At 32.0% G+C, this 17,409-nt stretch overlaps 1 protein-coding gene across 3 annotated transcripts in view; it reads right to left on the reverse strand.

Moving 5' to 3' along the window:
- Positions 1-17,409, reverse strand: part of Mdga2 (MAM domain containing glycosylphosphatidylinositol anchor 2) — a 790,036-nt gene that overhangs the window by 205,535 nt on the left and 567,092 nt on the right. For all 3 annotated transcript variants that reach the window (XR_009228346.1, XR_009228345.1, XM_046461748.2), the window contains exon 7: positions 2,979-3,308. Coding sequence is in view for 1 of the 3 variants with exons in the window: in XM_046461748.2 (XP_046317704.1) it covers positions 2,979-3,308 (330 nt within the window). In the remaining 2 variants the exon portion in view is untranslated. The remainder of the gene's footprint in view (positions 1-2,978; positions 3,309-17,409) is intronic.

Here is a 17,409-nt window from a genome sequence, read left to right on the forward strand (position 1 = left end):
ACAAAATTAGAACAAATCAATATAATTTATGGTAATATTAATTAATAACCTAAAATAGATGCAAGAAATAAGTACTTTAATATTCCTGGAACTTTCTACATCCTACATATTTTGTCCAACATATCTTCCATGGTCAGTTCACAATGCTGCTGCTATCAGGATTTAACTCAGATGTAATTTCTCTGAAATTTTCCTACATCTACATTGGCAAAAGCATTCAACATACCTATGGATGTTGAAACAAATTTAAAGCACACTATCCATTTGCTACATATAACCTCTAGTTTCCATATAATCTGTTTTGACAACTCAGATTAAAACTGCCTAAGGGCAAGGCACATTTTTACTATCACCATAGAATACAAAGCTCGGTGCATAGAAATAACTCAGAAAGGAATCTGAAAGAAACAATCTTAGATTGACAAAACAACAACTTCTCCTACTAAAGATGACTTGTATGATTATAGAAACAGGAGGGAAAAGTCTATAATATTGAACTAATGTGAAAATGATACAAAATCCATGAATATATAAAGTTATTGTTATTCAATCAAATGCATCAGCAAACTCCAAAATGCATGTAGCATCCCCACAGTTTAACATTAAATCACAGTCTTTTGAAAATATTTGTGACGATTTAAACCAGGATTTACATTTCTGCGATACTTTATATTTCTGTTTTAAAAGACATCTAAAATATATGCTGAAATGTGGTCTGGGATTAAAATAAAAAATTTCTACATTAGGCAGAAATGCTTCGTGGTAGCACATCCTCATCTTTCATATGTCTCTTAAGACATGGTAACTTCTGAGATTCAATATAAGAATTTTTATGAAAAATGAAAAGGCTTAAAAATATTAAGAGCTGGCATGTGTCTGAGCACCTGTAATCCCAGCTACTCAGCAGGCTGAGTAGGAGGAGCACAAATTCATGGCCAGCCTAGACAAATTAGGGAGACCCTGTCTCAAAAAGTAAAAAGGGCTAGGATGCAGCTCAATATGCATGGTAGGTAGGGAGACTCATGGGGTAGTGTTTGGCAGAAGACTCAATGTATTTCTTTTATCTACAGTATTGTAACCTTTGTTTACCAGGCAAACTAGTAATAGTTAAGACAATTTGATTATATAACTAATCTCTTTTTAATAAGAGGCACTTTCCTGAGTAAAACTTGCTCTTTGGTAATATTGAATTTTCCTTTTAGGGATTTTGGAAATTTCAAGAATCACTGTCAGTCCTTCTTTCTACTTTGTCACTTAAAATACACAGTTTCAAATAGACAATATAACTAATGTGTTTAAAAGTGAATATACGGGTTCATTCTAGGAGTAAGTTTGTAATGTTCCTTTTTTCTATTTTTTTTCCTGTTTGTTTTTCTCTGTTTCCTCTCTTTTCTGTGATTCCCTTGTGTTTAACAGTATGTGAAACATGGTCTAATCACATGAGTCCTTCTAGATAGAAGCCCTGATTCTTTGGATACAACTTTTATGTCACCGCTTCTGAAAAAGAAATAGGCAAACAAAAGCAGACAAGCAACCAAAAAACCAAAGTGATTCCTATAATTATGTGTTAAATTCTGGAAAAGTGCCCTTCAAGAAATAAGGACAACTGATCCTGGATGTACTATTCTTCTGTCTTGTTCTTTCCCTTATAGGAAAGATCTCACATCACTGTCACTTGGTGCAGTGTCACCTCACACACTAATTAAGGTAATTGGTTTGTATTTGCTGATTGAGCACATGAATCAATAACTGGGCATATTGACACATTTCCACAAAATATCCTAAATGAATTTGTCTGAAAATGTTGGCACCTATATCTAAAGATCAGTTAGATAAAAAAACCTTTTTTTTTTAATAGAAAAGGAATAATGTCCAAATACACATACTTTTTGTCATCCAGCTTTCCTTGTACATTAATTTCAGTGGATAAAAATTATTCTTTAGAAAGCAGAACTGTGAAAAGTAAGCACATTTTGTCACCCTGAAGTATGGACCTATGTTCCTTAGGAGTAAAATCAATTCAGTGTGTATTGTGATTTGGAGCCACGAGAAAGCATAGTGCTACAGGTGAATAATAACACACAAGAGTCAAATGCTGCCTGACTGGAAACCAAGAGCCAACTGTTAAGCATTCATCAACACAGAGCATGCCACTACAATAGCGCTCTATGTTTGCCACACACAGTATTTACTTAGTGCTATATAAGAATCTTCCATTGAAATTTCATCTGATAACGGGCTTTAAAACACATTCAAAGCTCACCTGAAGTGTCCTCCCATAGCAACCAGCCGTGATTTTACTCATCTACAGATCCACATTTAATTTAGAGAAAAATTAATAATCTATTTTCATTTTTAAATTTAAAAGAAGGAATTTCACTTCAATATATTTTTAGTTTTAACTAATTTCATTGAGAACAGATTCTGCGAAGAGATTCTCCAAAATGTCACATCCAACTGCAACTTTAACACATTAATCACTTTTTTTGTTAGTAGAAGAGAAATTTCTTACTTACCTTTTACTTAAATTTCTTACATACTTTTACTTAAAATTACTTTTAATTAATATATCTCTCAGGATTTGGATTTAGAACTAAATAATTTCTGTTAAAATTTGTGCAAATTGTCTCAACTCTCTAGTTATTTGTTTTTTAATTTATAAATATAATTTTTAAGTCTACACAGGGTTCATTGTTAATGAGAGCATGATATTATTTAGCCCAGAAACCTGTATCTATCTTTGTCAATGCTATTAATTTTATTTGCATGATTTCTGCAAAATCATACATAAATCCATATAGAAGTAACATATCTCACAATCTAATATTTATTGGACATTCAAAACAATAGGATTTTAATATTAGGAAATTAAAAAAAATACAAATGTCCTTAGCTTGACTAAAGACTATTTTGTCTGCCAAATTTAAAGAAATTATTCTAAACATGAGCACTATTTGCATCATAAATATATTTCTTACCTGTGCTGCTGGATATATTGACATCAATACTGATATCAGATATTCCTCCTCCTTTCAGAGAGGCTACACATGTGTATGTCCCAAAATCCGTGAATTTTAAATCAATGATATCCAAGTTTGTTGTTCCAGGGGAGATGTCGGGGTCAGTCTGTGTAATAACCATCCGCTCAGAACTTCTTAATGGGCGACCATTTTTAAACCAACTAAATGTCAACTCCTCAGAAGGAACAGCTTCTACTTGGCAAGATATTTTCACCTCTCGCCCAATCTGGATGTTGTCATCCTTGTGATAAGGATCTGGGGTGATCCAAAATCGTCCTTTTTTTAATGCTAAAACATAAAAATTCCATTAGGAGTTAGTGGTATTTTCATAACCTTAGGGATTATTAATTCAGTTTAGGTAATTATTCCTGGGCTGAAATGATGTAAATCAAAACAATATAAAATGTGCATAAGGCTTCTCTAGGTTTCTAAATATTGTGGTAAACCTGAGTTAGGTAATTCAGCAATAATCTAAAACAATAAGCCATTTAAAAACTATAAACACTTGTTTTTATAAATCAGATAATGTTTTCCTGTGATACAAAAGTACACTTTAAGTCTATGTGCAATTAAATTTCAATATACTATGCTACTATTATATTTTTGCAATTGAATTTTGAACAAATGATGAACTTTGTTTACATAAAGACAGTATACTAAAGTTAAAAGTAATAACATGGATCATTTAGTCTAATACCATTTCTATGCCATTTTTAATTATTCCATAATTTTCTAAACAACTCAAATATTGTACAACTGTCATATTAAAGAAAATTCTTCTAAGGTTGTATCTTATAATGACCAAAACAAGTTAAGAATTGAGTTGTTTTGTATTTATGAAGCATTCTCAGATGTAGAAATAACGTGAACTAAAAAAGAAAATGAAAAGAAGGAAAAACTGGAAAAAATTTCAAAGCATCTTCTATGAACTGCTTTATTCTGCCCTAATGGATATTTCTAGTTAAAACTGTTTGCTAGATCTCTCCTACAGATGACCAAATGGACCTCTCTGGCAGATGATTTGGAATACCTTCCATGTTTGAATCCTAAAAGTGGTGTTTTCTGGGTCTCAGGTCACTGCTGAGTTGACACTATGATCAGTAGTAATGACTGTTAGAGAGCTGCATCTATAGGCTTCTTCAGGCCTGAACTTTGAATGACATGGCGGGACTCAATATGGAATAGAGTTTGCTTCATTTTATGAATGATTCTTTTATACCCACATTTTCATTTTTTTCCAACATCTTCTTCAGTCTCCTTTGACATCATTATTCTCATATGATGAAATATAGCATATGTAGTGAAACACAATTATCAGAATAAAATATTGATAAATCATTTTTACCATTAAAGTTACAACATAATGATACTGTGAAAAAAGACATGAATTCAATAGATCTGGAGATAACAGAGGCCTTCTAACTGCAATTGGGGACAAACTCTCTTTAATTTAAGCAGATTTTCCTCAGTCTGAGAAAGGTCAAGGAACACCATAGAATTCTATAGACATGAGAAGAATGAACTGGAAATGAAGACATTTTCAAATCTTAAAAAAAAAATGTTGATTCTAAATTTCTTTACTCTATAGTCTCAAATATTTTTATCTGTTTGCTTGTTTGTATCTTAGCATATGAGGAGAGATAAATGAATATCAAATTTAACATTTATATTATTTTATTCAAGACATATTTAAGGAAGTGCTTCTCGGGACTAGTCACTCAATGAGGCCCTGATTTGTGAGATGAGAAACAAACAAAGAAAAAAACATGGTCCATGGTCATAGATTATGGCTCCATTTATTTACCAAATGCTTGTGATGCCTGTATGTAAATGTAAGAAATGTTTTATATGCTTAAAGAAGTCTGAATCACAGAAAAGAACACCCAAAATTATTGTTTAGAAAATGTACTAAGCTTCAGTCTTAATGAAAACACCAGGATATGAATATTTTAATACTGTTTACATTTTTCCATAATAAAAAATTCAACTTTTGAATCTTATTTATCCCTAAGAAGGTTACTATAGGACAAAATCAGGATAAACTGTGGTTTCTATTACTTAGAGTCAAGTACTTATATATTCATAGGCACTGAAGTACAACTTCACAATGTATTCAGAAAGGGAAATGTGATAAAAACATTCATGATAAATAATATTGTGCACATACAATTCAATGGACTCACAGTTCTAAAGCGTATAAGAGCACAGAATATCCTTTAAAAAAAGATCTAAAACAATATTGTATCAAGAGCATTTACTTTTGTCAGTATCATAATACTTGCATGAGGATTTCTTTTCTAAGAATGTTCCTTATTCAGTTTCTGAAGAGAAAAGATAAACCTAAAAAGAATTTTTAAAGTTTTTGGATTTTACATATTATCTTACTAGTAACTTCATATTAATATTAGGGTACTATGAGGGTACTTAGAATAATTTACATTACAGAGTTTATGTTGGTGGCAGATAAAAACGCACATCAGAAAGCTTGAATGCTTGTGTGATTAACATTTACTTACTATGCAGTCATTATTTTGTAGTTCTGTGCTGTGCATAGTGAACATATTAAAGTGATACTGACACTGAAAGAATTATAAATTAATCAACCAAATTAGATTTATACTGCTAAACAACTCAACTGCTGATAAAAAATGTGAAATGAATATATATCCATGGCAAGTATTACCTATTCTTTTATTCCTGGAAAACAATTCATAAGACAAAATATTTAAGAAAAGATATTTATTATAGTTTAGATATGAGGTGTCTCCATAAAGTTCATGGGTGAGAAAATGCATGAAAATTTTAAAGTAAAATGATTGGTTGGGTAAGTCTTAATCAGTGCATTAATCCACTTACATGGGTTAACCTGGATAACTGTAGGCAGGTAGGTTGTGACTGGAGGAGTTGGGTCACTGGGGGTGGGGGTGTACCCTTGGGGTATATATTTTGTTTTTGTGAGCAGAGTATACTTGCAGGCGGGTCTGCGCGCCATTCTCTCTCTCTCTCTCTCTCTCTCTCTCTCTCTCTCTCTCTCTCTCTCTCTCTCTCTCTCTCTCTCTCTCTTTTTCCTGGTGTCATGTCCTGAGCTGCTTTCCTCTGCTACACCATTCCCCCAAGATGTTCTTCTTCACCTCTATTCCAAAGCAATTAAGTCAGCCATCTATAGACTGAGACCTCTGAAACCATAAAACCCAAATAAACTTTTCCATTTCTAAAATTGTTCTTGTCAGGCCTTTTGGTTGTAGCAATGAAAAGGCTGAATAAAACATTATTACTGATTATAAAGCTACAGTCAATAAATAAGAATAAAAATGTTTGAGAGAAGAAAATATAATCAAGTGTACTTTAACAAACTAAAAAGAAACTTTATTGATAAGTATATTTGATCTCTGTATCAGACAATTCTAAGATTTGGCATAAGCCATTCATACTAGTTTTTCAACTGACACTGATTCTAAAGAGAAAAGCAGGGCAACTCAATCTGCTAACTGAGCTCAATTTAAGGAATATCAGAACAAGGGGTGTGAGTAATTTGACCAGAGAGTCATTTTTCTATGTTGGTTTTGTTATTCCTGTAACAACATAACTAGGAATGAAATGGTCTAAGGAAAATAAAATTCTGTGTGTGGATGACATCTGTAGAAATAGAGGACAATGAAATTTATTTAGTCTTTTCACTGACTTTGCTCAGAAAACCAAGAACATAGCTCTGTAAACCAGACATTAGTACATGAGAACTTGCAACCTAATTTTAGTTTTTCATTTCTATGCTATGTGGTCCAAGATGAACTATCTAATTCTTATGGGTCAAGTGTGTCATTTTTAAAAATAGGAGGTGATAGTATTAGGCCCCCTCGGAGACCCACTGTGAGAAATAGCTTATTAACAATTGTGTTTGAGCTTTGAAAATATAAAGTGTTTAATATAGTTAATCAGCTGGGAAGCAGGTTCCTTCATTTATAATTAAACACTCTCTTTTTCAGTGAACAATTTATAGTAGTTCATGCAATGTTAATTTAAAGTCACTTTCTGCTACCAGTTACGATTTCAGACTCTTAAAATCAATCTGTGATTAGTGTTGAAGTATAACTGGGGTCCAATAGACTCAAAGAGACTATAGAACTAAAGACATTCTTTGGAAAAAGAGAGGAGAAATCCCTTTCCCCAAATGCAATTTCTTAGCTTGAATATTGAAAATCCCCTAACACCAGCCTGAGAGAACATTAGATTTGGTTTAATGTATCATAAATTGTGATGGATGAACCTCAGAAGGTACTTGTTTAGTCTGGCAATGCATGTAAAAGATTGGCATGAAGCTAAGCCTCTGTTCTGAATAATCAGGTAGGAAACATTGCAGTATAGCCACAGTCTCCTTTTTTTATATTTTGAGAATTGAGTGCAAACTTGGCTCACATTCATTTCTGACAGGTTACTTGTAAGAACATTCTAAATGCACTTACTGAGGTCTCTCAAATTTGAGATATATAAAGATGCTCTGTGAATGGAATTAAAACATACATCGATACAAAGGCCATTCACTGTAAAATCTGAGTAGGGTTTGCTGCTGATGTTTCCCTAAAGTAAGAAGTAGATTTGTGCCTATGAATGTTGATGGCTATAGGGAAGACTTACATTATTTAAAACTAGATTTGTGTTGTGAACTTAGGCTAGAGAGGCAGCACAGGCACTGGAGAAGGTTGGACTTGTGGTTTCCACAAGTAGGAGGTGGTAAGAATATATGTTGACTGTAGATGTAGCCTTAAAATTATAAAATACATTACTTTTTTCATTAAACTATTCCATAAACAATATACAGACTTCAACAGGAAAATAAAAAACATTTTAGATAGAATAAAAAAAATGAAAAATGTGTTTTCAATTTTAGTGAAAAAGCATCTCTTTTGGAAGTATGATTTATTAGGTTTCAGTTTTTGGACTTCTGCTAAGAATCTGTTTTACAAGAATTAGACAAAGTGACCATGGATTACCATTCCAAGTTTATAAATGAATAAAAAGACTATTGGTCTCTCTATATATATTCATTTCTTTTTTCTTTCTTTCCTTCTTTTTTTTCAGTGCTAGTGATGTAATCCAGAGCCTTATCTATATTAGGCAAGTGGTCTACCACTGAGCTATACCTCCAGCCTTCATATATCATGTTTTATAATGTCAGAAGCATTCTGGAAATATGAAAATCTTATGAATTGTTGCTGAGAGAAATGGATCTAGAAATCATTATCAGTGTAATCAGATAAATACAAATTGATTTCCTGTTCATTTATCCTCAGATAAAAAAAAATAAAATATTTGTGTGAGAAATAAAGTGTTTTCCAGTAACACCAGATGCCATTTGAATGAACAGTTTGAAACAGACTATATCAGCAAAGCAATCTAAAAGATAGTAAACATGATTATATAGAACCTGTCCCATCATGATTAGGCACCTATCTCCTTATGGGGACTTAACAGGTGGTGAGTGGGGCCACATTTTACTCTTCTTTATGGTCCCCACATCCTAAATATGTTTCTTGTTATAATTTGTGCCCAATAATTTTCCTTTAATTAATATTGACATTCCAAAGTATTAAATTTACAGATGCCAATTGTTTCCAATCAGTCTGATACGTCCATTTGTCTTTGATTTTGTTTCATATTCTCATTTGCCGAGATGCACTGGGCGAAACAGGATATGAAGAGAGAAGATATGATGTCTTCTAGAATTCAGAGGATTTGTTGTGGGAGCAGAATGATACTTTTGAACAACCAGTATTAGAGACATATATGAGAATGCAGATTCCGTACAGAATACAGGAGGTCTCACTGCAGTGCAATAACCAATATAATGCTCCAGGGGTATTACCTATCAACATTCTGTTTTGTAAATAAGATTGCATTTCAGGCCAAATTGCTTCTTTACATACTTGTGGGCTCAGTTGATAATCATTTCTGATGAAAGATGGAAGAAGAAGGGGAAAGTTGGCCTCTAGCACATGTAAACCATCCAAAAAGTATTTGCTAAGATAGTTCAGAAATAGGTGAATAAGGGTGCTGTTAAAGCAAAGCAGAACAGATAAAGTTTGGGAGTTGATTATATGAGTAACATATTGTTTTTGTCCAGAACTTTTCAGAGCATTGAATATGAGGACATACACACTGCCACATTTCTAAACAGGCTACTTGTATTCATTACAGAACCCTTTATTTGTGGAATATCTTAACCCAAGAGAAACTATCAATTGAAAAGTACCAATGAAAAGACTTTACAGTTGGGTTCTATTATTGCTGATGTAGGTACTTCCATTTAAAAGCACCACAGAAAAATCAACACTCCAGTAGAAATAAAATTCACAATTTAAAAAGGCCAAGTGGAAGGGGAATATTTTGAGTTTTTAAATTAAAAAGTATACAAAGGTATGTGAAGCTCAAAAACATTTCAGAGTTATTTAATAAGCCTATCTGCACTGAAGGCAGCATGCTTCTTTCCTCTCAACCTACCTGAAATTTTTTTTAACAATTAATTTATCAGTTTGATCCTATTTTTGAAATGGACATTTTGAAACATGCAAACAGTATTAAGAAGAAACTCAATGCGTTGGCTTACGTACAATTTTAAACATTGATATCATCTGTTTAGACAATTGATCTTAATTTTTTGAAATAATAATCTACATCATATGTTTTAAAAAATATGAAGTGTTATTATAAAAAGTAAAAACATATTAAAGATTCCAGCAGATGGGTAAAAGTAAGGATTTTTTGTTGTTATGTTGTTCTTGTATAAAATTAATTATTCTTATACCCACTTCCCTTTATCTAACACTACAATGGCATATCTATGGCCTGAATAGAAGCTCATTAACAAAGAAGAACAACATCAACAAAAACACTTTACCCCCTTTCTTAGAAGAGCTTTAATACAGCACCTCTGATAATTTCAATGTAAAAACAGATACTGAAAAGAAGTTGGGTTTGTATTTAATTATAAAGCATTAATTTATTTTGTGAATTTACTGAAAGCTAATTATAGCAGTTAATCATTCAAACAGTTTAAGAAAAGCACGGTTGAATTTTAATGTTCTTTTGAATGTCCTGAAGAGAACAACCGTAGGTAAGTATCAGGGGCAGGAACTTAAGAAAAAAGATATTTTTGATGGGCGTAAATTATGCTTTTTGGAGTAAGCTCTTCCTTGAAGGGAAAAGAAGTGAATTAAATTAATAATAGTAATATCATCATTATTTTGCCATTCCTACCATGTCCCCACAATCTTAAGAGAAAACATACGCTGTTCATAAATTACCAAAATTTTCACTTAGGTGCCATAAATAAAATGAATGTTTCACAGTATGGCTACCATCACAGACTGATGTCTTAATACCAGTTATTTGATTAGGCGACTATTAATCAGCACAATTTTCAGGCCATATGATATTCAAAATTAATGAGTATTTTGAGTTCATATTCCCATCAAGCTAAAAATACCCTTTCACTATCAGAATTAGAATTTATCCAGGGAAAATTATACAATTCTATTAGTTGTCAAAAGTGATATAATTCTATTAAATAAACTGCAGCTTAGAAAGACTGGTGCTAAATATGATTTCTTTAAAATATTTTTTAAAATAATATATCCTTAATATTTACGGAATTGATCATATAGCATTGGAAAGTAGGTGAAAATAATGAGACTGACTCAAACTAAAAATCTTCCATTAGATAAATACAAATTAATTTTCTGTTCCTTTATCCTCAGCTACAGAGAATTAAAAAAAATTGTAAGACAGATGAATTCTTGCTTTTCTTCCTTTCTGTTTCAAGAGCTGTGGACTTCTTCTTTCCTAAATGATTCATTCCATCTGCCAACCTTTCTCACTACCCTGATGTCCTACTTTCTTTTAGTTATCCATTTCTTTTGAAATTTCAGTGTGTTTTGTCTTCCATATGTCATTCCCTCACAGTGAAACATGTTTAGGTGACACTTGAACTTAATTTCTCTCTACTCTGTTAACTCTCACAATACCTGGGGCCCATTTTTTGGGTAACAGGGTGGGGCGCCACCTGGCTCCACTCTTCTGTCAGCCCTACCCCACTTGAATACTGTGCATGGTGCTACTCTGGCAGCAAGGGCTTATGGGTTTGAAAAGATCTCTTGACCAATTAACCCAATGATATTTTCTAGTTCTTATGCATTTTTATATCATTTACATTTTGTACTTCACATCAATTTACATTATTGGCTATGTCCTCCTTGAAAATCTCTTATACTGCTTTCTGTAACTAGTAAGTTATGAAATAATATTTCATAAAACAAATGCATGGATTGTTCTCCTTTGCATCACAATTATCATGGCATTCTTCTTATCTCATTCAAGTTCTCAAACAGCAATTGAAGTCAGGCTTGTAGAGAACACAGAATTTGTTTAAAATTTTTTTGATCTAATTACAGACCACTGGATTTTTCACTAACTTTTTACCTTACATTTTGCTGCCCAGGAACATGAAATTGTTTGTTTCTTGAGAAGAAAAATGTAACATCGTACCAATGCATATTTCAATATAAAGGAAGAATATGCATATATCATTTAAATATATCCTGTCATTTAACTTTAAAGAGCAAGGTCAATAATACAGGTATATTAAATAACTAAATGTAAAATATCTGTATTCACTAGAATTTATGTACATTGTCTTATCCCATTTGGTGAGAAGATGAAGAGTCATTCAGAGACTATCTACACAGTCCCCACAGCCTTCTTTCTGACCAAAAGATCTGAATCTTCCTCTTCTTAGAAATTTAGAGAAACTATACATTTTTCTCTGTTTCTTTGAAATTTAAATCATCTACAAATCAAAAATGTCTTTCCTAAGGACCTAGGAGGCATCTCCGAAATGTAGTCATCCAGTTCTGAGTTAATGCTCCTGTCTCCCAGTCTTTCTGGTGGGTAGGAGACTAACTTTGAAAGTGAAGAAAGACAATAAGACAGATGCCTTAACCAAATCAAGCAATATCCCTCTCTCCTTTTCCATTAGTTCCTTCATCCATTTAAAAATCCTTTGTTTTTATTTCATTGAGTTGAGTTTAATCACTCTTCTCAGTTGCAAAGGTTCAGCCTTTCTTGCTTAAACAAGTGTAATTGTTTAAATTCCAGTGTAATTTTGCTTTTACACTATGAGATTTAGTCTTCTGCATTACTGAAATAGATGAACCAGTCTAGAAATTCAATAAGACAAAGTTTCAAATACTTAATGAAACCTTTATGGTTGAAACACACACACACACACACACACATGCATTGCTTCAAGATGAAATCTCACATTAGTACAAGAGCATTTAAGAAGTAAAGAGGTTAATTTAATCTCTTTCTAAAGCTTTGCTTCTACAAAGTAATAAACTCTATTTAATTTTTAATGTCCTATTGCTCTAGAGCTTCTGATAATAAACCATAGGAAAAGAATCCAAATTCCTTGGTTATCAACAAATGGGAGGATTATTAAAATTAAGTGTAAGAAACTCAAAATCAAAATGAACTTAATGTTTAATATACATGCCATAAAAAGAAATGGGTAACATTTTCTTTTTTAAAATATAAACTTCTTGTCCTGTGTCATTAAATCAGATTTTAGAAATAAATATAGCTTTTTTTATTTTTTAATAAGAAAATTATGACAAATACGGGAAAGTAAAAATTATGGTGCTATTATAGACTCTACAAATAAAGGAAACACTGATTTCATAATTGAGAATATTTGTGAGTTTAAAATATCTAACTCCTCAAACAACAGTCAAATAATAGTCTTCCTGGTCCAGTCATCTGAGTGGAAATTAAATTCTAGACCTGCATAAAGGAGACAGGAAGTGAGAGTATTTTTAACCATATTCTCATGGTGATCATAACAATGAAATTCTCAGGACTAGTCACCAGCTATCCTTTGAGGTAAGCTAATTACAATAATTTCATACAAGGACCAAAGGAATATGATCAGGCTTAATTCAAGAATAAATCCAAAAATAGTGTCTTAGTAAATAAAGTAGACGTGCATACAAGTTTATATTTTATAGAAACAACCCAGAAAAGTTACTGTTGAGGTAGTGTTTGTGGCATCAAGGGGGAGAGGCATGTTTCAAGAAGTATATGTTGAGGGACATATGAAAATGTGTGTGTTAACAGTTAACGAATAGGACGGGCTGGGGTTGTGACTCAGTGGTAGAGTACTTGCCTCACATACATGAGGCCCTGGGTTTGATCCTCTGCACCACATAAAAATAAATAAATAAAAGTATTGTGTCCATCTACAACTAAAATAAATAAATAAATAAAAGAGTTAAAGAATATAAGACAAGATTTATAACATGTAAAGAAAAATAAACTAGGACTATACTCTGGCATGAGGTAGATAAGACAGGGAAGTCTATACGGTACAGAAATAAAAATATACATATATATAACTTTAAAATGAAAACTATGAAAAGGAAGGTCAAGGAAAAACTGTTTCCACAAATGCCCCCATGTTAAGTCAACTTTATATGCTATGTAGTGAGTTGTTGAATATGACAATGTGATGTTAAGACACATTTACCAGACAAAATGACTTTTGTGTTGTTAGAGTTGATCTGAACTCATTGTTAGACAGAATGATTAGATGTTCAGGTCAGTAACCCATTACAGCTATTCCTATTTTTGGAAGTTGAAACTACAGCATCTACAGTTTGGAGCCGTGGTTCTCCAGTTGTGGCCCCTTGTTGAGCAATATTACTTAGTGATGCAATTTCTTGAGTGCTTCCCCAAAACAAATCCTCTCTGCCTATCAGCAAGTATTCTGGGGGATTTTGATTTAATTTTAATTTTGAAATATTATTAAGGAATACCCTCCAATAAGTATCAATAAGAAGATTGTCTCAATTGATCTCACAGAGACTGACATGTAATCCATGTGTGTAGTCAGCACATTGATTATTATCACCAATCATTAACCTGAACAAACTTAATCAACATTGTCAATTATCAGAAAAATGACAAAATTTGTTTATGGGCTATAGATGAAATAGTATTGTGTCAAGGTAAAATTTCCAAATTTTATCTATCTAGCCAAAACCCAAGGAAGGTTTCAAAAAGCATTTATTATTTCTGTATTTCTTCACGAAATGATAGAAAGGTTGAATGGTCAATGTAAACTACTTAAAGCTCACTCTTCTTTAAGAAATTCTAACTCTTAGAGTAATGTACCCACCTTCATTAGAGAGTATCTAATAATAATTAGCATTCTCATAATTTGGATTAATATCCACCAGTGCTACTGAGTGCCAATGGTTTCTTATAGAATCAGTATAGATAACAGTGAAGAGCAAATATTCCTAATTAGACTGCCTGAATTGTAATATGATTTAATCCTTGGCCAGGTGACTAAGAGATAGAAAGCAAAGCAAAAACTACTAAATAATATAGAAAGCTGTCCCTCTCTTCTTTATTTCCTAGAGTTATTTTTCATTTACCCACTTTACCTTTCTTGTCAAAAAATAACATATAAGCCTCTCACTTGTTTTTAACCTCTTCACAATAGATTTGATTCCCAGCAGTGATAGAACCTGTAACAACTGCCAATGAGGACATGTTCCAAGGAGCTCAGGTCAACTTCTCCAACGCATTTGTTATGAACAATTTATCCTGACCTTATTTTGTTTCTAGCTTCCAGACTGATTCTATTTCTACTTTCTTTGACCTGCAACTGGGCTCCTCGGTCCCCTCTCTACTTTCACAACCTGCTTTTATACCCATAGTTTTTGTCTCAGTACAAATGCCATTTTAGTAAAACCCTCTGGTCCTAAGCCTCTGAATTACAGTTGCTTTTTTCCAATCACCTTCAATGTCTTTATTTGATGTAGCACTTCGGAGCTTTTGTACCACAATTAAACGTCTTGCTATAACCATTTTTTTCCCTTTCTCTCTCCTCCATCAATAGCCACCTCCTTCCACATGATCTACTTCTTCCCTTTACTACAATTTGCCATTGCTGTTGCATTCATCTGTTGTGGCATTTTCTCCACAGTGTGTACTCAAGTTCAATCTAGTACACAAATCCAGATCCAATGTCATCCCAATTCATGCAATTAAAAAATATTCCACTGTTCTATGTCTGTCAGACCACCCTCTTCTGCATAATTGTTTTCCAAAATATTTTGTATTCTCTGGACTCTCAAACTTCCTGAAAACAGGGGTTCTTCATACTTCTGTCTTCCTGAGCATACTCTATTCCACCTGGTAGGAATCACAACACTTAGGTTGGTGGTAAAGAAAAGCAAACAGGATAAAGAAAGGATAAAGTTTTTCAAACATAGAGACCTGTCTGAAGCTACTTCCAAGTAGTCAGCACATTGATTTTTATCACTAATCATTAACTTGAACAAATTTAATCAACATTGTCAATTATCAGAAAACTGACAAAATTTATATATGGGCTATAGATAAAATAGTATTGTGTCAAAGTAAAATTTCCAAATTTTAATAGATGCACAACATTTATGAGGAAATGTTCACTGAATATTTTGTGTAAAGTGGCACAATCTCTCCAAACTGCTCTCAAGTGGTTCTATAAAAAAAATCCACATACACATTTTTTGAAATGTTTTTCTAAAAAAAATGAGTTGATCAGTTCTTTGGTGAATTAATGGAAAAAAAATCAACAGATGTGTTGCTATTTACAATCACAAATTTAAAATTTCTAACCCCAGTGATAACATTGAGTTTGTGTTGCCTATCTCTGGATTATTATCTTCATATTAAGCTAAACTGAAATTTTATATTTTTTTAAATCATAAAAAATAAAAAATTATCAAATAATGACATAAAATACAAAACAACAACAACAAAACATAGCAATAAAACCAGGCTGAGAAAATGACTTTTACTCATAAAATTTTGTCAAACAAACAGATTAATCCTCCATGCAAAGGTAGAGGCCAATTAGTGATGGAGTATGATGTATCATCAATGCCTTTTGTAAACTATGCTATAAAGTATTGTAGAATCTTATTACAGAGTACTTGTTTAAGTTAAACTAAAACACAAGATCTGCCATTCTGCAAAAACTCATAACATAGGAAATAAATGAAAACATATAATGTTTTGAATAATAATTCTCTAGATACCATGAAAAAATAAAAGATTAAAATGTGGAGCCATCTAATATATAGCATAAGATACTCTTCATTGAAACTGTATATATTTCCATAATTTCATGTAATTTATAATATAAAGGATTTTTTACTATTTTTTTATACCTATGTGACCACATCTAACTCTGTAAAAACTTAGGCCACATGAAGACACATAAATGGAGCTGCTAAAAGTAAAGTGCCATGGTTTATCATACTTTATCAAGGTAAAACATATTTCAACATACAATTATATATGATATGTGTATATATATTTATATTATATTTTTGTATATATATATAAATATATATAAATATATTTTGATGGGAACTATTTCAAACAACTTTAATTACTCAGACTCTCCCTTTATACTTCCTTGTTACTTATAAATATAAATTAATAAATTAATATGTATTTGAGCTCATGTTATATGAATGAGGTACATTAATTTTGGGTCTGCATGAAACTTAGGAACAAACAATGATAGCTTTTTAAGACTATTATTTCAAAGATTATCTCAAAATTAATTCTCCTGAGTTTATTCTGTTAACCTGGGTAATGAAGAAATATATTACCTTTATATGTTTTATTTCATTGTTATCATTCATGATTACAAACTAGAGCATTAATTGGAATTTAGTTTACCTGGAACTTTTTGTTTAATTTTGCTTTTTGGATCTGGGTCTCTCCATGTTGCCTAAGCTAGCCTAGAACTTAGGATCATCATGATTCAGCCCCCTGAACTGCTGTGATCACAGTGAGAACAGCCATGCCCAGTGAAAATACTTTCTTAAACAGTATACAGAATTTTACCCACTGATTTTTTTTTTTTTTTTTACAGATAATCGTTCTTCATTTAATAGTACTTCACAGCAAAATTAAGACCTATCTAGTTGGAAAACATTATGCATTTATAAAAGGTCTCTTTATGAAATTGAAAACACATCACTTTAAGACCATAACTTTAAAAGATGTATTTAAAAGGCTTTCAATATTTATTATTAACATTTGGCAAAAATAAATAATCAAGTAAAAATAACTGAAGAAGCACTGATAATATCAAATTATGAAAATAAGACAAAGCCAGAAATGATCTTATTTGATGCAAAAAATAAACAAAATAAATTTCTATGTATTTTCTTTTGATAGAAGTAAGCTAGAAATTTCATACTAAGTATTTTAGCAGCCAAAATAATAAGGGTAATATGATGGGTTATGAAATTGACAGTACCTGCATAGT

This window comes from Marmota monax, unplaced genomic scaffold, assembly GCF_021218885.2.
Source record: "Marmota monax isolate L192 unplaced genomic scaffold, Marmota_monax_Labrador192_F-V1.1 WCK01_AAM20220418_F8-fsc00001, whole genome shotgun sequence".
NCBI lineage: Eukaryota > Metazoa > Chordata > Mammalia > Rodentia > Sciuridae > Marmota > Marmota monax.